Here is a 25,075-nt window from a genome sequence, read left to right on the forward strand (position 1 = left end):
AAAACAGTACACTGGCCAATACAACTAAAAAAGTGATCATACAAAATATTCTGTTATTCAACAGAGTAATAACCTATGATGAATTTCTTTGCAAACACCAGCATTTAGTATGAAATAATTTGAAATGAAAATCATAGTAATGTCTTTAACAAGTTTTTAGATTGCAATTTCTAATACTGTACATCATATTGAGCTTTACCTGGCTGATATAGTGTTCCAGACGAGCATGAAGGTCTGTACACTTGCAGAGCGACGTCAAAACTGTCATTGGCCCCCAACATCTCAGAGCGGAACACCCAGGAACGAACTTTTCCTGACTTGGAAAACTGAATGCCTGTAAAAAAGGTTTAAAAATTGAGCTAAAAATTGAGCTATTACAGAATGTGATACTTCAGATACCCCAGGATGATCAAGAGTACAAATACCAAATAATTTAAAAATCGGACCATGAATTAGAACGAAATGAGCCAGTCAAAAAGAGGTTGTACCAATATACCAATTGTGCTAAACACTAATGTATGATTTCAAAAAGTCAAATAAAGGATACAGTAACTACTATTTAAATGGTAATTCAAGTTTCTGTTTTTCAGTATATCTTAGAGTATCAAAAATTTCATTTCAACCCCTTAAGTATTTTCCAAGATATGGCCTGGACAAGCACCAAAATAAAACAGGAAATTAAGGAAAGGGACAGATAACTAAAAACATATACATGGCAGGATCATAGTTCTTGTGCACAGCACTTCCTTTCATTGCAATCTATCTATATTTCAAGTTTCATCTTAATCCCTTTACTACTTTCCAATATATTTGCTCCAGATAAAAACTCATTTCCGAAAATATCAGGTTAAGGGGAGATAACTTGAGCAACATGTTGAAAAGGATAATGGTGCTTGTGCACTTCACCAACTTCCTTAAGTACTATCTAAAAACCTAAAATATGGCATGGAAAAGCACAGATTATACAGAAATTACTAAGGGGAGATAACATAATAAATACATGCATGATAGGATTCTTGTGCACTGCACTTTCTCTCATTGCCATTTATCTATATACACATGTACCAATTATGTTTTCATTTCTATCAGTAGTTTTGGAAGTTATTTTCCACACAATGGTGTGACGTATGGACGTTCAGATGGTTGGATGGATGAAGCTGTGACAATATGCTCCTCTCTTTTAGGAGCATGAAAAATTGGATCAGCAAAGAAGAGACGACACTGAGAGATACTGGCAGATAAAGTCAAGCCTTTATGGACAGATTTGCACTGCAGTCAACACAAAAGAAAACATGTTGAGAAAAAGAAGTTCAGGTAAACTGCGCTGCCTATATTGAGATAAGCCATTGACGTAGCTTCATACCTGGCATCATATAGATCTCCGTGGTTTGTGTAGAAGTAGGGAAGTTGTCTGTTGAGACAATCTGCTGAAGGCTGGTTCCCTGTGTGATGTCTAGGTCTCCGACACCCGCAACAAATGATGGAACTGTGATTCGCTCTGAGGAGGGAAATAAGGTGTTCAAACAAACAAGGTATCAAATCTTCATAAAAGTAAATGGAAACAGATAAAGTCAGTTTAGACAAAACACCTTAAGATCTTTAAGCAAAAATATGAGTGGTCATTTTTACTTTTTTAAATTCACTTTTTTTTAGCACCAATCGTTATTATTATATCTTTTTATATCATTAAAACTAATAGACTCTTATAATTTCTGTACACACATAATAACGTATCTAAAATCAAGGATATAACCACCTTACCAATATTTTCTGAGTACTGGCAAACAAAGTTGTAGACCATTGAACAGGAATCAGTTGTCCAGGTATTTGCTGAAGTAGTGACGAAACAATCCTTTGTGTTTGAGGTAATAGTTTGGGCATATTCTGGGCTCCCATCATTGAAAGAGGATTTGTCTGCCCAGATGTAGTAGCTGCTTGTCTTCGAAAGCCCAAACCAGGCAGAGCTGTTGGAAATGTGAGGTCAAAGGTTATGAGACAACTATTTATGGGCTCCATAGAAATGAAGTATACATAAATGGTCGAAGAGGAAATTTACACAAAAATTAGTATTTTCTAAATTGTAACATAGAATATTGAGCAAGTCCCTGGTAAAACTGACTTTCAAAAGAGTTTTTTTGCATAAAAAATATGATTGCAAGCTTCTTGAATAATACATCTTAAACAAGCATATATTTCATAGCAATATATGTAATGTTCTCTTACCTAACAGTCCCCATAAGACTTGTGACAAGGGTCTGTGTCCCTGTACTTGTGATATTGGCAAGCCAGCCATTGTACTGGCTCTCACAGTATGCCTGAGCCTGGCTCCAGTTCTTCACCTGGCCAGATGGCATCACATAGCAGTAACCATCAGGGTGTTGTGTGCCACCCAGGGAGCAATCAATAGTTTCTGCAAATATGAATGAAAACTAGTGGATAGACAAAAACTTCTAAGCCTTATAAAACTTGAGAACAGTGTTAATAAGATTAAAACATTTTTAAATTTCAATAGTAAATAATGAATACTAAACAGTTGAATTTGAGTCAAAAACACAACATGTACATTAAGTTCTAACTCTAACCATTCATGCATGCATAAGCCATGGAAGCTGCACAGCTGACACTAGTTAGTTTGCCTGTGTTTCCCTGGAGTATGACACAGTTCCCGCCCGTGTGAGAGTCAAGGTCATTATCATCAAATACCGTCTTAGAGCCATCAAACTTCCATTGCCACACTCCCCCCACCTTCTCTCCGCCCAACCGGAAAGTCGTTGAACTCGCTGTGAAGCAAGAACATAGGTCAATTCCCATCTAAGAATCGCTTCATGTTTGAGGAATGAATAATTGAAATGTGAAATAAATTAAAAGTTACTGTTCACCTTAATGGTTGAATATTATATCATATTCACTTGAATAAATTAATGCATTTGATCACATACATGTACTGAACTAATTTAAACAGTTTCAAAATCGACAATTTAAAGCTCTCTGGATATTCATCCTTCCAAACAACGAAATAAATGCAAAGACTCATATGTGTACAGTTATTATCATCAGAGAAGAAGTCTGAACTGTATGTTAAGTAACTTCATATACTGGAAGCCAAAAAAGCATGTAAATTATATGTAATGCAGTGAGATAATTGTGTCTAATATTTACTCCACTAAGTATTATTATTATACTATCAACCATGTTTTGCTTAAACACTTTATATACCATTATCAAATGTAAAGCAAACAAGTTTTAGACCCTTAACCTTGTAAAATGATTAATTAATATATCAAATATGAGATCCATCTTAATTATGTGTTATAACATTATGTCTTGTAGTTTGATTTGTTTAAATGTATTTATATGTCAGAAGAAACTGTATAGTTTACATGAATCAAATACTAGGTGTTCTGTTTTGTTCTATGTGATTTTTTTTTTAGATTAAACCAAGGGCATGATCCAACAATTAATAAAGTCAACAATGACCCCAAGGTTATGACAATACTTCAACTTTTTTACTCTGAAAAAAAATGACTAGCTAAAGTAGTAAAATAAGTAAGAAAGAAAGAATTTATAACAAGCATACATGTACCTCCCAGAATGCTGACAATTTCCGTCAGTTCCTCCATGTAATCTATCTGGAGTAGTTTCCCACCATATGACATACAAGCTGACTGGGCGTTATCAAAACTGCTCGCAGAACTGGTCACAAGCCTGATGCACGAGTACCGATGGCTGTGCCAGTTATCCGGACAGCCTTGCTCTGAAGATGGTGAAGGATCAATGAGAAAACCCTTATCAATAATAAAAAACTTGACATAATCTACAATTTAGCAACTCTTAAATTGAAAATAAAAAAAGGTTTATAAAATGAAATATTTGCACATTCTTTAGCGATAACATTGTTATAAATTTATACTCTTATACTCATCATTTTCCACTGTTTAAAGTACAACAGACAAACATCTAATTATATTAAGACATTTTGGTTTAATATTTAAAAGAAACACTTAATATTTTATCTTTAAGATTATATCACTTCAATTACTTTTAAAGACATTGCTGGATGAGTCTTCCCTGGCCCACTGGATAGCAAAATCATAGCCACTTGTGAATGTCGCAAAAATATCCGACAGATTTTTGTTTACATCTGCTTTGGAGTAGCCGGTCAGGTATGTCGTCAGGTTGGCTGGGCGTTCCTGGACACGAACAGGAATATATGCTTCCTCACAGATCGGTACAGAGCTTATACAAGCCTTAACTGTCACATAAAACAGTCCAGAGTGTGTGAACGTGTGCTGAACAGACGAGGCTGAACTCGATATAACTGTTTCTTTTTCTGAGTCACCGTAAGACCAGCGATTTTCGTTGATGATTGCCATGGATGTTTTCATGCTGAAGGTATGAGCTTCCCCAACCTGTAACTGTGGAATATAGTCGACCACTATCCCAGCCGATGACTTGGACGTCTGTGGTCCTAAGAATGTCTTTCTGTTACACGGGCTTGTCACATATGGACAGCAGGTGCCTGTCGAGTATAGGTCTCCACATAAACAGACATCCCCTTCTATAAGGTAATGGACATGTCCATTGGTAAAGCACAGCTCCTGACATGCAGTGTCATTGCTGATGACGTCCGCAAGGTTGAATCTGACCTCCACAGCATCGAGGGAAGAGTTAGACGTGCACGAAAAAAACGTGTCTGCACCTGTAAGACAGTACGGCATTTAATAACGGTGAACATCAAGTTTTTTTGTTATACATCTGTAATCAGTTTCACATAATAAGTATGTTGTTTGCATAATACTTATTGATGCCAAATTACATGGAAAAATAAACAATAACCTGTAGTAATTGATGAATAAAAAGTATTTTTAAACATTTTCCTTTTGTTTTTATTTGTTAATTTGTGTTATCTACTTGCTACTTTGTGCGAGTGAAATAAGGCCTTCTGCCAAACCCATGAAGCTACAACATAGCATACAATCTTCGTCTAAAATTCCCACATATATAGGGACAACAATTAATGTACAAACAAAGACAATACAACAACCTGTAACAAAGGTACAACTAGTGATGTCTTCTCCTCTTTTATGATAACCTCTGTTTGTCAATATTTCCACCATATACCAAGTGATCGTTTATCACATGCATGCCACCAAACTTTGTGAAAATGCAAGAATGGTTATATAAAGCAGTGGTTGCCTTATCAAACACAACACAGCAGTTACTTCCCTTTGTTGTACAAAAATCACTGCCACCCAAATATCACATGATGACGTTCAAAATCACTTGATGTCATTCAAAATCACTTGATGTCATTCAAAAAGTTCAAATTTCCAATCCATCTTTGATTTGAATTTTTTTTTTTTATTTCTTAACTTTGAAAGAAATGTTATTAAATTTGGCTTGACCAATAGATTGCATAAAAACATGCAGAAAATTAGTTTTATACAATCCTGAAATAGCTGAAATCCAGCAATTCATAATATACATGGTGACAATGATCTTATCGTGCCCGTCAAGGGATATCACTGTGTTGGAGATTGACACTGCTTTCACTTAAGCACAAATGATGTTGGCATATACATATAATAATGTTACAAACTGTCTTCATTTATGCTTCCATTAAATCCTTTCATTTTTTTCAACCAAAGCCCTTTTAAAACTTTATCAAATACTTAGTTAAGTTCAAATGCGTTTATTTTAACTTGATTGTGAAGGCATGCAGTAAGCTGGTAAACATCACTTTATAGTCTGATTCCTGGCAAGGGCCAGAATTCAATATTGATCTTATCCTTATCCTCATGCCTCAGTGATTCCATTAAACTATTGGTCAGTAAATATACATGCCAATCAAAACACTTAGTTTCTAATCTTGAATTTAAGTTCAATCTAACTTGCTTATTGAATGCGAACCCTGGAGGGCAAGAATGCTAATTTTGCATCCATAGTCAATTTTAAACCAAAAGCATTTTCTTTTCAATATTTGTCTGTTTTTCATTCTATAAATAATATTGTATGTTTATAGGTTAAGAAATGAAGCAAAGACAGGTTATAGATGTATATTTATTCTGCAAGAAAATGAAAGTGTTTTTAAATGAAAAATGAAGTATTTAGCAATGAATGAAAAATCACATTTTTTTAACTTGCAACTGAAAGAGTCAAAGCATAACAATAGTCTTTATTCAGAACTCATAAGGTTCTCTGTATATTCAGCATACACCATATGCTCAAATAATGCCTATCCCTACTAAATTAAATTTAAGTAAAAATCTCATGAGAATTTGTTTTATATTTTGTTCGTCAAAGGTACTTCACAACTATTTCTTCTTTTTTTTATACTGTAAACAAGAATTTATGATATTTTTTGTGTGGAAATACCCGTAAAGGGATTAAAGTTTGAAATAAATAGCATTTTTCAATTCAAAACAGTAGGATTTATATATATATATATATATATATATATATATACACAGATTGGATTGTTAATACCGCATGATGCGTGCAGGAATCCAGGAAAAACATACAATGACTTTGAGTTCCGAATAACGATTATCGAGTATCGCAAAAATACAAATCTTCTACTGCTCTGTTTAGAGTAAGGGTTAAAACTCATTACCAACTTCTTCCAAAATGGTTTGCATACCTACTAAGTGAAATAAATCTACGTTTTTACTGAATAAAACAATAGGTACAAAATACATTCATGTATCACGGCATCTAGCAATTATGTAACCTTTAAATTATTTATCCTCTGGAAAGATATTAGCCTATAGGATAACACTTTTTCAGAACCATAATTATCATTGCTACTATTTAGAGTTTTTTCTAATTTATGACTTATCAAAAGAGAAAAAAACTATGAAGATTGAACAAGTAGAAGATCCTTAAGGCAGGCGAAATATTGAATTTATATCAGATAAGGACATTTCTGAATAAATCAATAATCATATCATTAATTAGGTAAAAAAAGAAGCTTTTCAATATTTTAAGTGTTATCCCTCTTACATAAACCAAAATAACAGGGTACATGGTCACTCTTACACAGTAAAACAAGAGATAAAGTAGACTAGCGAGATAGCACATGCTAAAATATGCCTCAACTTCTAGACATTGTAAATGGAAGGTAAGCTCTTGAATATATGGAAAGGTTTGCATTCTTCAATCTCTTCTGGTCCCAAATGTTCAGTGTTAAAAGAAAAAAAATTGGAGGTTCAAAATGTTATAATTTCAAATAAAATAAATATTTCATTTATAATGATAATGACTGATATTTTCCATCAGAAACTTTATTGCATTATGGGAAAAGTATAACAATAAAAAAAAACAGGGTGTTTTAAAATTGTAAACCTATGACAGAAACCAATTTTTTACTTGTACATAAAAAGGAAAATTGCACCCTGACCTTTTTTTAACACTGTTATCATGGTCATTTACCTGATGATGTTGTGCATTTTTACAAGTGCAAACAAATCACTATGACAACATAAATAAAAGAAGAATATATATATATATACTAGCATTTATGAACTTGGGATCAGAAGACGACTTACCGCAGCTTGATGTGGGTATTCCATAAGTTTTACAAAACCGTTGTAAAAAGGATGCGTCCCTTTTTGACCTTTTCTTTGATTTGGTTGCAGCTAATGAATACAGTTAGTAAAGTTAAAAATGAGATTAGTCAGCAACATCAAAAACAGGAGTTTGTCAAACCTAAAAAACAGCCGGTGTCTGTTTTAGTATACGGAATTAATGCCCAAAGCAGTGTCAAGAGGCTTAGACTTCTCTTGAAATTGAAACTGAACTTAAGAGCCCAAACCCCTGACCTGAACTTAAGAGCCCAAACCCCTGAACTGAGCTTAAGAGCCCAGACCCCTGAACTGAACTTAAGAGCCCAAACCCCTGAACTGAACTTAAAGCCCAAATACCTGAACTGAGCTTAAGAGCCCAAACCCCTGAACTGAGCTTAAGAGCCCAAACCCCTGAACTGAACTTAAGAGCCCAAACCCCTGAACTGAACTTAAGAGCCCAAACCCCTGAACTGAGCTTAAGAGCCCAAACCCCTGAACTGAACTTAAGAGCCCAAACCCCTGAACTGAACTTAAAGCCCAAATACCTGAACTGAGCTTAAGAGCCCAAACCCCTGAACTGAACTTAAGAGCCCAAACCCCTGAACTGAACTTAAGAGCCCAAACCCCTGAACTGAACTTAAGAGCCCAAACCCCTGAACTGAACTTTAGAGCCAAAACCCCTGAACTGAACTTAAGAGCCTATGAAAACACATCTGTCTCGAAACGATCAATAATGAAAAAGAGAACATTTTGAAATATTTCTCCAAAGGGTCTCTACAAGAGTATCAGGTTCAGGCAAAAAGCAAAGTGTCCCTTGAACCGGATAATCCAGACAATTGTAGAACATATAGGGGCTCTCATATAAGGAAAACATATACAAAGCAAGTCTTGCAAGAGCATAGCTTTTAACAACTTTCAAAAGCGTTTCCCGAGATTCTTTTGCTTTAATGCTTATGTGAAGAAAAAATGAAATTAATTAATGATGATAAATGGTGACTTTATATTATCTTTTCTAATTGTTTTGTGGTGAAGCAAAATATTTGTGCTATTATTTTCTCTTGAAAGTAATCTACCACTCCAGTTATTCAACAAATAAGCTCTTCAAGATGAAACAAAAAAGCTCCTAAACAAATATACAGACACACAGTACGGCAGCACACACCAGTACGGTAGCACAGACAGTATGGCAGCACAGCCAGTACGGCAGCACAGCCAGTACGGTAGCACAGACAGTATGGCAGCACAGCCAGTACGGCAGCACAGCCAGTACGGTAGCACAGACCATACGGCAGCACAGACAGTACGGTAGCACAGACAGTATGGCAGCACAGCCAGTACGGTAGCACAGACAGTACGGCAGCACAGCCAGTACGGTAGCACAGACAGTACGGCAGCACAGACACAAAGTTGATGGCATGGAATTTATGAAAAACAATAAAAGCAAATTGACAAATCCATAACATGTAACAGTCACACAGTGACTGGGATGTTGCTACTACAAATTCCACATCAATATTCCTCTAGTACAGACAGACAGACATTCAAGTGTTTCTAACAATGGGTCACTAGGTATATCAACACATCCATGTGTTTCTATTTGCCAGTACGCTCTAACACAAAAGTAAAGCATACACGGGGTTTAATGTTTTCACCTGTTTTTATTATGTAATAATCTTCAATGACTGAAAAATGAATATTTCTTCATAGTAAGTTATATGTGAATAATGGCAGAAATAGTTGACTTCAAGGAAGTAAAGTAAAATAGACAGGAAAAATGGGTCAAAAGTATCATTCCTTTTTGTTGAAGTTAGTATAGGGGGGGACAGGTTTTGATTTAAGCTCAACATACTGTAGAACTCTGAATGCAAAATCCACAAATGATCTTCATCATAGATTTTAGAATAACATGTATTCAAAGCAGACCTATACGTTAAGAAAATGTATTGAGTGAAACAAATCACCAACAATATTGTTTAAAAATTAAAAGTAAATAGAACAATAGCCCTTCAACCATGAATGTGCATATTAAAACAATTATGAGTGACCTTTCCCTTATTTATTTTTTTTAACTCTTTTCATGTTCAATTTTTCCAAAAAAAAATCCTTTTAGTTGTTGAAACAAGATTTGTAGTTTGTGAACAAAAACTTTATAAAGAACAAGAAGGCCATCATGGCCCTTAATCGCTCACCTTTAAGTGAGTTTAAAATTACGTGCTCAGGTGAGCAAATAAATATTTTGATTAATTTTAATCTGCATTCAAAGAGTTAAACATTCAATTTACTAATTAAGCTTCATGTGCATGCTTTAATTATGATTACTTTGGGAGCTAAAACAACTAGCTCAGTCATTATGTTGTACCAAACATAAATTATAACACCCATTCCAGATCTTAGTTGTCATGCACAATAGCAACCAGGGAGGGTACCAAAAATAGGAAAGTTAAAAACCGTTTCCCGAACATGAACAATTGGTGTAATGTCACCTTCCAGTAGATGTGTTTGATTGGTTGGATCTGCTTCACGTTTTTGTCGACTAAGAAGTACCTCGACTAAATAATTGAGGGAATCAGTATAATTGAATTCGCCAATTTCTTGTTTTAATGTGTTCAGTTAATTGTCATAACATTTCTTTTACATTTCTTTTAATCTGAAATAGCTTCAATAAATTCTTTTTTTTTTTTTTTTTTTTAACTAAAATAATGAGCAGGGGCAAAATTAAAGATGCATAATTCAGAATACAAAATGTGTTACTTTCCTCTGACAAACAGATGTATAATAAATATAAAAAAAAACCTTAGGCATGCAAAGACTATTTATTGAATAATCATTGTTATATATTTAAGAGAAGAATCAAATAAACTGGTTATTTAAAGATTTTTTTTTATATATATTCAAGAATAGCAGAAGTGATTTGTTCCTTAAATATATGAAATAGAATATCACATTTGTGGTCATTCAGTACAAAAATTAATAAGTTTGTAAACTTAACTTCTAAAAATAAGTAATGCTGGTTTTAATCAATTTAAGAAAACTTGTTTAATAAATTCTGTATTAAATATAAAGCACTGGTGTAATATCCTCTAAGTTTACATATTTTTTTCAATATTTTACAAATTTCAAGTTGGTAATTGCAACAAATCACTTATAAGAAAAAAGGATACATTTTTTTACCGAAAATCCTAAAATAGGTCGTGAGTAAGGAAAGCAAAATGAAACGGTTATATTTTCAGAGAAAAACAAAAATCAATCATCTAAGGCCATTCATAAATTAATATTTGTTTGAAGTGGCTCGACCTTAACATTTTCCATTTATTCATTTGACATTAAAATGAGAAAACATCCAATTTTCTACAAATTATGTTTTACCTACTCCCAGGGGGAAAAAACGAAAAAATAATTAAAAGTTTCGGTCCTTTCAGCCTCTGCAAACTCACATTTTTTAAAGTATGGCCTTCTTTAAAATAAAATGATTTTAAGATTTACTAGACAAATATACCTTGGCATTTTCCAGAATTAGCAATATTATGATATCCTTCGGAGCAGTCGCAAATTCCAGCAAGGCACTCCGAGTTCGCCTCTGCACATTGGTAAGACTCGTTACAGCTTGAACTCAGTGACAGCTCTGCAAGTAAGTGAGAAAAATTGTCTCCCTAATCTTCAACTTTATTAGCTTTTATCATTTTTATTTCTTAATGAGAAGACAAAGGAGTTTTTTTTTAATTGTATATAATTATAAAAAAAGAATCAATCTTACCTAAAGTTTTCAGTACTAAGGGGATACATTAAATAAACAAACTCATTTATATATGTTGGTAAATCTGTTTTAATTAAAGAGTAAAAGTCATATATTGAAATTCAGTTTAAAGTAAAATGACAAATAAAAAATCGAAATAATGAAGAGTTAAGTTAAGTGAGATCAGAACATTAAGGAACTTACTCAGGACACATTCTCCACCATTCATGAAGTATCCGTTATCATCATAGTATGCAGACGTACACTCACACAAATTGCTCGTAGAACATTGGGAGTTTTCTGTCAGACACATTGAGTCCATGGTGCATGTCTCCTCCAGTTCAACCTCTGAAGAGAAGGCAAGAGAGAGAATTATTCACTGTGAAAGGGAGGTAATTATTCATTGACAAAGAGCGCAAATTATACATGGAAAGGAAGAGAACTGTTCCTAGAACAGGAAGGTATTTTTACATTTGCAAAGGGGAATAAGTATGCATTGTCAAGGAAGACAATTATAAATGCACTCGCAAAGGGAGAGAGTTATGTATTGAGAAAGGAATAGAATAGTTGATTATTGCCTGATTTTATATATTTTCAAATGTGACATTGAAGAACTTCTATCCTGAATTAACTATTAAACTATTAAAACCATTTTCCAGTGTTAGTTATGAGCTGTCCTTATAAGCAAGTTAAAGAGGGTAATTTTAAAATAAATCATTCCACAGAAGACTAGGAACACAACAACACACAACAACATTAATTTTCAATGCTAATTTCAACACTGTCAATAGATCACATGAGAAAAAATCCCCCCTGAGCCCCGCACTTTTAATGCGGTTGCACTATTACCCACTGAAAAGCCCGCACTATTAACTGCTGTTACACTGTTACCCACTGAAAAGCCCGCACTATTAACTGCTGTTACACTGTTACCCACTGAAAAGCCCGCACTATTAACTGCTGTTACACTGTTACCCACTGAAAAGCCCGCACTATTAACTGCTGTTACACTGTTACCCACTGAAAAGCCCGCACTATTAACTGCTGTTACACTGTTACCCACTGAAAAGCCCGCACTATTAACTGCTGTTACACTGTTACCCAAAATACAATCACTAAAGCCTTATAGTCGTTAGTATTCCCTTAGGTTGACTCAAAGATCTAATTATTAATAACAGGGTTTACAAACAACAACAACAAACAACAGAATGGTAAGGTTGGATGAAACTTGATGAAAAATGATTGACAACCCAAAGATATCATGTTACACATTTGTTCTCAATGATTTGAATTATCAATGAAGAATCTTTCTTTAATACACAAAGATGTTTAAAAACTTATTAAAAGACAAGGAAATTGACCTCCCTTTATGGCATTTATGGAATAATGACTTGCTTTGACATGGTTACAGCACTGTTTTTGTTATAATAACTATGGTATTTCAAGTTATTTTCTATGCTGAGTACCATACCAGCATTGCGTTAAAATGGTTCTTTTGTTAACTTATGGGAATTTTTATTGTATTTATTGAAACAAAATCCAAGCATATGTCCAAACAACAAAGGACACTCAAAATCTCAATGAACTGAAAAATGCAATAAGCTTATTAAAACTACCACAAAATTTGATTAGAACGATCACTCAATATGTTATTCACACGCATCATGCTAGGATGATCTACCGGATCACACAGACATCAAAACTCACGCTGATAACAAAAACCACCGAGATATTTGGGGCTGTCATCGTAATATCCCTCAAGACATTGGCATTTAGAACTAGCGCACTCTGCATTTGCAGTGCGACATGCAGAGTTCATATCACAGGGGTAGTCTAAATTGACCTCTGTAAAAAAGGGTCATTCAGTGGTAAGTTTATGATTCAGAGTATAACATAATGCATCTTCAGCATAATAAACAATATAAGGCATAAGAAAAGAAACAACGAGCAAACATAGAAAACAAGCAATTTCAACCAATGAAAACCACCAAACTAAAAAACAAACTAGCAACATTATTATCTGCTGTATTATTTTCAAAAGTACTATATTTTTCGTATCTTACTCTTAGACACCCAAAAGTCCATTTGTACTACTATAAGTAGTGAATTCAAACATTTCAGACATGATTTAAAGCTGCACTCTCACAGATTTACCATTTTTACAACTTTTTATATTTTGTCTTGGAAAGAGCAACTTTTTGAGTACATATCTATATACATGGCCTAAACCGTTACTAACGGTTTAGAAATAATGCATAAAAAATCAATTTTCGAATGGAAATATGAAAATCTACGATCTGATTTTTTGTCAGCAATCTTATATCATTGGTTTGCAGATATTTACTCAAAAAGTTGCTCTTTCCAAGACAAAAAATAAAGGTTCTCAGACGACGTTTACTGATTTATTTTTATTCCTTCCGGCAAATTGTCGGATTTTATAAGCGCTCATCAGCTGTATGTGGATATATAGGACCATAATTTCTTACATTGAATGTGGATGTATAGAACCACAATTTCACATGTTTTATGGAAGATGGGGGGTCATTATTTCAACTGGTACTGATAGGACACTGAACCACTCGGATAGAAATACTACTAACTGTTAAATGAACGGGGCGATTTACTGGTCACAACACAACGATGGAAAAACAAATGCACAAAGTCGGCTGCCATCATGGGCATTCTGAAACTAATGTATGCGTTATATCAATTATATCAATATATTTTCACTCACTTGGTTTGCACAGACCACCAGCAGTTCCTTCTCCATTGTTTTTATAGTAACTGCTCTGGCAGACGCAAATACCCCCATCACAGTCGGCATTCCGTACCATACAGTCAGATAGCGTTGTGCAAGAATCTTTCAGGTTACCAGCTAAAATTTCATATATGAACAATGTAATAAATTCCTGTAAATGATTTTAAATAGATGTACATAAGAATAGCAAACTATCTAAAGAAATAGCAACAATCTGTTCTTAATTTAAATGTCAAGATATTCTGTCTATTCTCACTGTTCAATAAATATTTGTACTTGCTGTTTTCAGTGTAAGACGGTATTTTATTTCACAAGTGTCATAGGAAAACGTAATTATTATTATTTAAGAATGATATACTCATAAAAGAAAGGTAAGCGCAAACCAGAACAAATTTAGAGAATGTTCAAAAGTAATTCAAACACTGAAACAAAGACAATATCAAGTGTATTGCCAGCAGAGGCAGTTTATCAATTAAATTTCAGTTCATCAAGGGGCAAAACTCAAGAAGTCTTATGACAAAGTTATGGGAGTTGCCAGTAATATGCACAGTATCAATATCTTCTACATCTTGTGTGTTATGGCCAACATCTTCATGAAATTTTATGAAGCTGTTGATAACACCATCCTCTATGACATTTCATCACTTTTGAGGTTCCTACGCATGAACTTCATATCTTCATTGAAAAAAAAGACGAGCTAGAAAGAATACTGATTTTATTTCCAACATACAGCAGTCAGTTGTCCAGTAGTCTAGATAGACATGCTGATTGCCCATGGCGTCTGTGCACTTGACCAGGTCTTCAGTCTCCAAGGTCTTGCTCAGGTGGTAGCGTAGTTCATACAGGAAGTCACGAACATTGCAATCGCAAGTGAATGGATTGTTGGAAAAATCGCTGCAGAGAGAAATACACCAGTTTTTATTAATTCTTTGAAAATAATTTAACATTTCTCTACAGGTACATATTATTGCCATTATCATATCATAGTTTAAAAATAAGGTTTTTGATCCACAAATAAGCTAAATATCGGATGATTCCATTAACCATATAATTCTACATTTTGATACCAGATCACCTCATAATAAATTCAAAATTGAAAAACTTGGATCAGTTCTGGTTTAAATACCTTAAGGGAAAACATAATCAAGAGTGCGGTAAAGCAAACACAACCCCTCGTCTGTTAGTTTTCTGGTCAAAGAAGGGGCATAACTCAACGACTATTAAAGGCAAAATTATCGATCTTGCCATACATGTGTGTATTGTCTTTGGAAGTATGTGGACCCATTTTAATTTTAATTCCTTGAATGCAGTTATGGCCAACTGGTTCAAGACTTACACAACAATGACACCAAACCAATGGCAATATCTAACAGACCAGCTATAAATCGAAATTGGGAGCAGAATGTTTCAAATAAAAAAAATCAGCTTTTTTTAGCTATAAACAAAGTTATCAATGAAAAAATAACGTACACAGAAATAGATGATTGTCTATCAAAAAGGTTTGTGGAGATTGTCGAAAGCTGGTTTGAGCTCAGATCTCTGAAATAAAATAATCATCAACAATTATAATATACTGACTTGTATCAGAATAAGCAATTAGTTCACTTTAATTTTAAAACTTTCTGGTACAAATGTAGCAAGAGTCAGTCACTCCTTTTTTTTTACATTTCTGTAAGAACCACTGCTTTGATCTCAACTTCATAAAAAAACTTCAAAGCCTGAATACTTGCAAAATCTTTACATGACTGAATTTTGTTTGAGTTCTTAAGTTGCATAATTATATAATTCGGAAAAACATAAAAACACATAAAAATTATAGATTTTATAACACTAATGATGTCAGCTTCAATGGTGACAGCTCCCAAGGTACTTACAGACTAGATAAGTCTCTACAAGCGTCAAATATATCTCCATGTAAGTTGTCCAAATCGTTGTTTGCCAAATTTCTGAAATGAAAATGCATCAGTCTATAACTTTATTTTATAACCACATTAAACTTTCAGAAATACACTATAAACAATGAGACAAGATTCTCTTAACATATCAACAGAGCTTTCCTTCAAAAACTTTACCAATTACACTGAACAGGCGCTACCACTGGTGGTAAGTATTGAATGAAAACCTAAAATAAACCAATCACATAAGTTCACACACAGAGAATGTCTTTGATTCAGTGTTCCAAACATGACTTTCTTATATTTGGCTCTTCCTTTCCACAAGGTGTCGAATTACAATCTGATGAAATAGAGATATACAAACACGCTATTATTAAAATTTAATAGAAGTATATCAGAAACCTTGCACTTATTTAAAGATTACAACACTGGCAAATTTTAAGTCACATGGTAATATGAACAGATAAAAACAGTAGCTGTATTTATATAAGGTAACTTACAATGTTGTAAGACTCGTGACATCCCTAAAAACCGACCGGTCAAGACTGCTGATCCCACAATTACTTAGGTCCCTGATAAAACCAAGAGAATTCGGAAGTTAACATTTGATAGTATATCTATATCATTTATGTCATGAAACGAAAATAGTATAGACTGGTTGTGACGATGCATATAGAAGACTTCCATACTGTTTCTTCTGTAATACTTCATCAATGAAGTGACTATGGCTGAGCTACCATATAAATAAATAGGAAAATGCACTATCCTCTGATGGATTCACAAAATTTCTACAAATCTTCACAAATCTAGCACACAAGTCTAACATCAGTGCAAGAATCTATAACTCTACAAGTTTAACTTCAATTCTTAATTATTCAAATAAAGACATTTTTTTATATTTTTTTTTTACAAAGTAGAACACAGTTCATGAGATGATCTGTACTATCACAGTTCATGAGATGATCTGTACTAACACAGTTCATGAGATGATCTGTACTAACACAGTTCATGAGATGATCTGTACTATCACAGTTCATGAGATGATCTGTACTAACACAGTTCATGAGATGATCTGTACTATCACAGTTCATGAGATGATCTGTACTAACACAGTTCATGAGATGATCTGTACTATCACAGTTCATGAGATGATCTGTACTATCAGGATATCAAACAAAAGTTGGTGAGTTTCATTTAAATTGCACACAATTAGGGTATTTATTTCAAATATTACACACTTACAGCAAATACCACCATCAGACACCCCCGGTACACTATTGCACGATGCATCATTGAGTACCATGGGATATATCGCTAGCAAAATCTTGTTGTCATGAATAGTTAATGAAGCAGTTTCATTGGTGCCTAATGTATACTACAGAATATATTAACCAATGAAATTATATCATGTGATATTTTCTATATTTAGTAACCCACCCACAGTGTGATGCCATTGTTAATCTTCTCAGTTCGAATAATTAAATTGTAGCATGTGATTTCACGGGAAGAAGAGTTTTCTTAACTACCTCATTATTATTCATGACAACGAGATTTTGTCAGTCAATTTTACCACAGTACAAATGTAGTGTAAACAGAATAAAGTACCGGGGTTGCTGAAAATGTGCAAGTATGTAAATTACAATTATCTATAGGTTTAACAAACACAGCATTGAGCAACATGACATCTTAATACAGGTTGAGGGTTTGAATGCTAGCCTAAAGGGACAATTGCATGCCAAATTTCTGGTACCAATTGGGAAGTAAGAGACCAGGGCCTTCCAGGTACAAACATCTTTTTCAAATATGTCGAGTTGGACAAAGTCACTTAAAAAAAATGTATTTTGGCACATGCCAATACAATCATGTTATGGTTCACTGGCAATCCTTTGCCTCATACTAAAAGTAGTTTGTATCTGGAGGTGCATTAAACAAACTTGTTCATTAATATTTGGTTAATACATGGCCTTTATCTCTATTACTGGTAATGGTTTCACATTCTAGGTTAAAGCAGATCACATTCTAAAACCAACACCAACGTTTTTCAGTTGCTAAACCAAACAACTGATACTTGGTACCAAAGCACATTCATTTGGTTAAAGCAAAAACATAGCACATCCTCAATTACTTACAGGCTAACTACGGATCTGAAGTATAGGGCATTATCAAAATGAACATCATAGAAAAAGTTCACCAAACTAAGCACATGTAACAGTCATACATGTAGTAAGGAAAACATCTTGATTTATTATATGCAATCCAATTAATGTCTGCCTTTCATATTATATTAAATGCATCTTTTTATTTTATTTTTTTATGAACAGTGAACAAATTCTTCGAAAACATTACTGGTTAAGAAAACAGACAAAATGAGGTTATTTCCAAGTGTGCTTATCTGCTCTTATTCTCAAGTTCAATAATACAAAATACCTAATATATTTATAAAATCTGGTTTTTATAAAGTATTTCTTCATTCTATATAACAAATTTTATACCTTTACTATAAAAATTTAACCACTAGCTTTGGTAAATTAGCATGAAGATAACCTTACCATTGAGTGACAATACTTCTTTTTAATTTTAAAAGTAACAAAAATATTATCAATATAAATGATATTTATTAAAGTGGTAAATAAAATACATGGTACTTACAGATTGGTTAACTGGTCGGCATCATCCAGAAAGTCATTGGACACGGAAGTAATAGGATTGTCAGACAAGTCTCTGAAAACAGACAAAATATACATGATAAGTATATTTCAGTTATCACATTGAAAAGAAGTTTATGAATGAAAATTGTTCATTAATTTTAACCTGATTTTTTTTTTAAATGACAAGAACGAAGTACTGTTAAAGTATCGAAACTATTCTGTACCTTATTACTCTGTGAAATGCCTTACAATACCGTGACAATACATTAAAGTGTGTAGGTCCTTTGTCAAACTGCATGGCTAAAAGGGTATTTCTTATCAAATAAGCATAGAATAATACATGTTGTTATTCATTTCACATCAAAAGTAGACTAAATACATTAATTATTTTATACTTTAGCATAGAATGTTTTGAGAAAGAAACTCATTATACAGAATAAAGAGCACTCTAAAAATGAAAAGAAAGTTCACCAAGTAGCAATTTACAGAAAAAAGTACACAAAATGATGAGGCCAACAAGAATAACTATACCTCATCTTTTCTTCTTTGAAAAACAGACAAGATAATAAATGAATACAATTTGATACAAGATTAATGTTTGTACAAACAATTTGTTGTTATTATTCATGCATGGATTTAATACAGTTCTTCATAAATAATGCTTTATATAATATTATAAGAAACTAAGGGAAGAGAAAAATGTTAGATGGATACATCACTATCTATGGGAAATCAAAATATACAAACATATAGAGTTATCCAAAGAATTCACTGCCAGTCACCCAACAAACTCATAATCAATAGCCCGCAGATGTGATTATTTTCATGTTACCCAGATGAAAGGAAAAAATACTGTCTACACAGGGAAGATATATATATTTATTTTTTATCTGTTGAAGTTTAGATTTTTTTGATTTGTTGAAATATTTTTTTTCCATATAATAGCATGCTTTGCAAAACTAATCTGACATGGTCTTTTAATTGGATTTTGTCAACTTATCCAGTTCTATAAATTTTATTAAAATATATCAAAAAGCTTTCGGTTGATGGGTAAATCAATGAAATAGCAAAACAAGTGAGTTAACATGTTCTAGAAAGGGACAAAGCCAAAACACTTTCCCTTAATTCCAACATCTTAAATTAACACTCAACGAATTATAAAGCAATAATGGATGATCACGTTTGGGAGGTAGAAAAATGATTTGATGAACAAAACTTTTCAACTTCAGCCAAGTACAAAGTTTGCTTAACTATTGATTATTATGGAACTTGGGTGGATTATGAAGATATGGAATATAAGATATTATCCCATCCTTACCATCCAGCAAAATTTAGAATTTAATATGCTTCATTTTTAGCATAATATTTTACTTTAAGTAATTACATCAATCTTGAAACAAATTCTTCACTGATCAAGGTTGACACAGTTTTCTTTAAATTGTCAAGAAATCATTGAAAGAAGTATTACCAAACTTTTCATAATTTTATCAATATCATGAACTTTGTTGTGTGCTTGCCGGTAAGTGGGTTCAATTGACTGTATGAGAGTATAGGCAGAAATATCGGTCAGGGATGCTGGATTTTTTTTGTAGAACTATTGATGTAAAATATATCACCATTCCAGACCGGTAATGACTTCTGTGTTGGAACTCCTTTTTGAACTTTTTTTGAAATCCTTAATTTTTCAGTCAGTCTGTAAATTATTACTTAAAGTGACTATAACTTCTTCCTCAGGGGATCTTCCCATCAAGAAACAAAGGAGCAATTTTGGACTCAGCAAAGAATATTAACAGAAGTATTGCACCGGTTCCCATCCTTCCTTGTACAAAATTGCTCCTACAATTATTGAGGAAATGGCCCCTTCTAAGGTTTCCAACAGCAGATGAAAGAAAGAAAAAAAAGAACAATATAAAAATATTTTCAAATGATAAAATAATTCCATTACAAGGTTTTAATTGACTCATCTATTTCTTTCAACAAGTCCTTTGGTAAGTCCGTAATTCTGTTGTCCGACAAGATCCTGTGAAAATTCAAATCTCTATTTAAGTTAACATGTACAAAAATTCTTGTTAAGGTAGTTCACATTCTCCAATGAAACATATTTCTTTTGGAGTTTGTTTCAGTGACTTTACACAAGCATCGATATGAAAAATGGACCAAAAATTTAACAAACAAAACTTTAAGTACAAACACCATTACATGACAATGAATGTCATTTAAGTTACAAAATCAAACGCAAAGACAAAAAGTGAATTTTCTTGTACATAATTATGTTTTATCAAGAAAATAATCACTCTTTTTAATATCAATAAAAAGTTATACATCATATTTATCTATAGCCAATAATTTAGTAGCAAAATTGTTAAGATATATGAGTTAGCAATCAATATTTAAAGAAATTAACAAAGATATGTCATGTCAATGCGTCAACGCTGCATTGCTGTGATCAACAGTCAGGGTGGACACACACGTTATTAGACTTGGTCAAATTCAACCGTGGGTGGCAGATTCTCTTTTTCTATGTATTGTGATATTTACATTTTACGCGTCATCACATTTATTGATCTTTGTGTGTTAAATCTGATCGTTTATGAAATGTAATAAATAAAACAACATACCATATATCTAAGCAATATTTGTTGAAAAATTCAGCCAAATCAGGCAAGTATTTACTGAGATATGAGCATATTTATACCTGTATACTTATAAGTTTTGTAAGTGTATATTCCTTAGTAACATTGAAAATCCTTGATGATTGCACACTATTATGATATAATAGAAGTATGAGTTTAAGATACAATTAGTGCTCAGGCTCATGCCAATGGGATCGCCAGACAGATACATATTTATTTATTTAGAAGAGCCTTGAAAACCAAACAATATACAGTAATGATATTAGTATGATAACAACAACCAAAATTCCATTTAGTCATTAATACCGGGTAAGTTCTATTATATAAAAGTGAGTTATAGAAGCTGTATAAGCTCACAAATGCTCAATAGCTAGAATAGAGGCATTCAATGGGCATTTTGTGCTGAACACTAAGAAAGTAAGCTTATTATTTTTGTCGATTAAAATCAATCATTAAAATGACCATAAATAAACCTTAATTATTACTTATTGCTGTTACAATTTGCAAAGAAACAAGAGATCGACAGAGCTTCTTAAATGTTATTTCACTTAAGATTATAACCTACATTGACAGCCAATGAATGGCCTATCAGCCTTCAATAACTACCATGCTTAATTGTTACATTATGTTATTTTACAACATAACACAAATGACCTCATAATTTGGTTCCCCTTCATTGAAAACATGTTACAATCATAAAGACGTTAAGAACATCTTATGTAAAATCTAAACCACTAAGAAGGGCTTGTTCACTTTGATCACTCCACCCTTCTTAGTAAGATTCTATGTAATGTGTTCTTACTATGACAAAGACATTGAAAATGATAGGTAAATGTAAGGCACAGAGAAAAGAATATCGGTACATAGTTGATAATACAAGGAGGATCGTATTCACAAAGCATCATTCTGTAGATCCAATGAATTATACAGAGAAAAAATCAGCACATGAGCTTTTTTTCTGTTTTTTTTTTTCAAATTTTAAGTTTAATTGGTGGTATGTGTTATTAATTTAGCAAAAAACATTTACAATATGAAGCTATTAACTGTCAGTGTTTTGGTTAAGAGGATGCATTGTGACTACTTCCAAATTGCTTTAACTTACAAAGTATCAAGCTTGTCCAGGTCGTTAAATGCTTTTTTATCAATATAATCATTCCAGAAGCCTTGTAGGTTATTGCCACTCAAAATACTGGAATTTCAGAGTTTTACAACATGATAATATACCTGACAATATAATTTGAATTAAGAACATGAGTATACATAACTACAAGCAAAACACATCTCCAAATAAAAAACTCAACAAGACTTTATTTTTGATAATTACCTGCAAATGAAGAACATGAACATATACAACTTCACACACTACATATCTCCCAATTAACAATACAACATGATAACATTCTTGACAACTATCTCCCAATAAACGACATGATTTTATACATGTCTCCCAATTATTAACAAAACATGTCAATATGCTGGATAATTTTCTCCCAATAAAGGACATGAATATATACATATCTCCCAATTATTAACAAAACATGTCAATATGCTGGATAATTTTCTCCCAATAAAGGACATGAATATATACATGTCTCCCAATTATTAACAAAACATGTCAATATGCTGGATAATTTTCTCTCAATAAAGGGCATGAATATATACATATCTCCCAATTATTAACAAAACATGTCAATATGCTGGATAATTTTCTCCCAATAAAGGACATGAATATATACATATCTCCCAATTATTAACAAAACATGTCAATATGCTGGATAATTTTCTCCCAATAAAGGACATGAATATATACATGTCTCCCAATTATTAACAAAACATGTCAATATGCTGGATAATTTTCTCCCAATAAAGGACATGAATATATACATGTCTCCCAATTATTAACAAAACATGTCAATATGCTGGATAATTTTCTCCCAATAAAGGACATGAATATATACATATCTCCCAATTATTAACAAAACATGTCAATATGCTGGATAATTTTCTCCCAATAAAGGACATGAATTTATACATGTCTCCCAATTGTTAACAAAACATGGCAAAATTAACATACTGGATAATTAATGAAACACAATGAAACACTTAAATATATACAAGAACTTGAACAACATACAAAATGTTGATATGGACAAATTACTTTCTATATTGATATAGGTATTTCAAAATAAATTTTATGAATGGATATATATATGTAAAACAAAGCTTATTCTAATTTGCAAGTAAAACTTTCAACTATATTTGAATAACATTTTGATCACATTTAAGTTTATACGTTTATAAGGTGGCCATCATATTACTATTGCCACATGCATTTCAGTATAAAAGCCTAATGTGAATAAAAAGATTATAGATAATATAATAAATCACTCAAACATGTTACAAAAAATATTTTTTTTTATCTATAATACATATATAAATATGAACATATATATTGCATAAATACATTAATAAGTCAGGAGGTGTCATATTATTGCTGCCTTTATGGCGGCAAATTGTACAACAATGCAATTTGGTGTTTGTACTTATTTGTGGGAAAATAACAATTCAGGATTTTTGCCATTTATCGCCGCTCCATATGCTGTAGAGCAGACCTGACGGTGAATACAGCATTTATTTTCATATAGCCTATTTTGTCAGTCCATGTGACTTGGACCAGTTGTCTATTTTCATAGATTGCTACGCGCATGCATGAAGTAATCAAGATTTACAGTTAAGGCTGCGGTTGTCTGGTGGATGTTCGAGCTTACGTCATGAACTAAAATTTAACCTAGATGTGTAAACAGCTATTAAAATGTGTTGACAACTATTCAGTTCACAATTAAAATATGTATGTGACAATATTCAAATACAAATTAAGTAGTTACACTTCTTCCTTTAATATGATCTTTATAATATACAACCAATCAAGCAAATTCAGTACCAAAAATCTTTTTTTATTAATTTGTATTTTTTTAAACAAAAAATACCTAAACGTTAATGTTTCAGTGCTTTTTTTTTTGTACAAATAAACTTCCATTTTATTTTCTTTATTAACATATTCTCAATTGCGCCAAATACCACATGACTAAACAAAGGGTGGAGCTATTGGTTCAAATAAGTGCGAACATCAAATAAATTAGAGTTCATTATGGCTATCTACAGAAAATGGTGCGAGCTTTCTCTGCCTATGCTCTGCCTTCGCCCACTCCATTTACTGTAGACTGCCAAACTGAACTCTAACATACCGGTATACGTAGATCAAATTAATTTTTGCAATTTGATACTTTGGAACACACAGTGCGAGTCATAAAATCATTATGACAGTGGACGTTTGGTTATAGTATAATGCAGCAAGCATTCTCTTAGGGTATGTCTTTATTGTTTTTAATTACCTAATTCAAGATTGAGTTTCAGATCAATTGGATATTAAATTCACCAAAATAAGTCCTAGTATTCACAAACCTAATTGCCCATTTAAATTTATCTTAGATAAATGCAAAGAACTAAGTCCAAAATCCACTTAAACATACAAAAACCACCTATCAAATATCTAACAAAATATAGCTGGAACATGTCCAAATATGGCTTAAATACTAACATAAAGACATTTGCTGAACTAAAGCTGATTATCTTTGGGCGTATTAAGCACTATTCACAGATAAAACTCAACAGTTTGTTATAATTTGGACCACATGACCTATTCTGCTATGCTTTGCATGTACCCTTTACTGAAGGACAGCCAAAACCAGGATCATATTAACTGATTAAATAACAGGACTGCAAATTGATTACATATTTACACAACTTGACAGAGACAAATGAGTTATTGTTCTTTTGAAAGTT

The 25,075-nt window shown here is 32.7% G+C and overlaps 1 protein-coding gene across 5 annotated transcripts in view; it reads right to left on the reverse strand.

The window, feature by feature from the left end:
• LOC128204356 (polycystin-1-like) overlaps positions 1 to 25,075 on the reverse strand; it is a 65,053-nt gene that overhangs the window by 22,069 nt on the left and 17,909 nt on the right. Inside the window, exons 8-27 of one of the 5 annotated variants that reach the window (XM_052905782.1) lie at positions 22,335 to 22,421; positions 20,545 to 20,619; positions 18,601 to 18,672; positions 18,081 to 18,095; positions 16,452 to 16,523; positions 15,931 to 16,002; positions 15,527 to 15,595; positions 14,787 to 14,950; positions 14,033 to 14,173; positions 13,006 to 13,143; positions 11,503 to 11,646; positions 11,062 to 11,187; positions 10,049 to 10,114; positions 4,040 to 4,699; positions 3,584 to 3,754; positions 2,583 to 2,780; positions 2,224 to 2,410; positions 1,762 to 1,964; positions 1,364 to 1,498; positions 200 to 334 (exon numbers count right to left, since the gene is read on the reverse strand). In XM_052905782.1, coding sequence (XP_052761742.1) covers positions 200 to 334; positions 1,364 to 1,498; positions 1,762 to 1,964; positions 2,224 to 2,410; positions 2,583 to 2,780; positions 3,584 to 3,754; positions 4,040 to 4,699; positions 10,049 to 10,114; positions 11,062 to 11,187; positions 11,503 to 11,646; positions 13,006 to 13,143; positions 14,033 to 14,173; positions 14,787 to 14,950; positions 15,527 to 15,595; positions 15,931 to 16,002; positions 16,452 to 16,523; positions 18,081 to 18,095; positions 18,601 to 18,672; positions 20,545 to 20,619; positions 22,335 to 22,421 — 2,930 coding nt within the window. Of the gene's footprint in view, positions 1 to 199; positions 335 to 1,363; positions 1,499 to 1,761; positions 1,965 to 2,223; positions 2,411 to 2,582; positions 2,781 to 3,583; positions 3,755 to 4,039; positions 4,700 to 7,547; positions 7,638 to 10,048; positions 10,115 to 11,061; positions 11,188 to 11,502; positions 11,647 to 13,005; positions 13,144 to 14,032; positions 14,174 to 14,786; positions 14,951 to 15,526; positions 15,596 to 15,930; positions 16,003 to 16,451; positions 16,524 to 18,080; positions 18,096 to 18,600; positions 18,673 to 20,544; positions 20,620 to 22,334; positions 22,422 to 25,075 lie in introns of all 5 variants that reach the window. The other 4 variants (XM_052905775.1, XM_052905789.1, XM_052905794.1 and 1 more) reach the window with 4 other exon arrangements.

Source organism: Mya arenaria, chromosome 2 (assembly GCF_026914265.1).
Source record: "Mya arenaria isolate MELC-2E11 chromosome 2, ASM2691426v1".
In the NCBI taxonomy this organism is placed as follows: Eukaryota; Metazoa; Mollusca; class Bivalvia; order Myida; family Myidae; genus Mya; species Mya arenaria.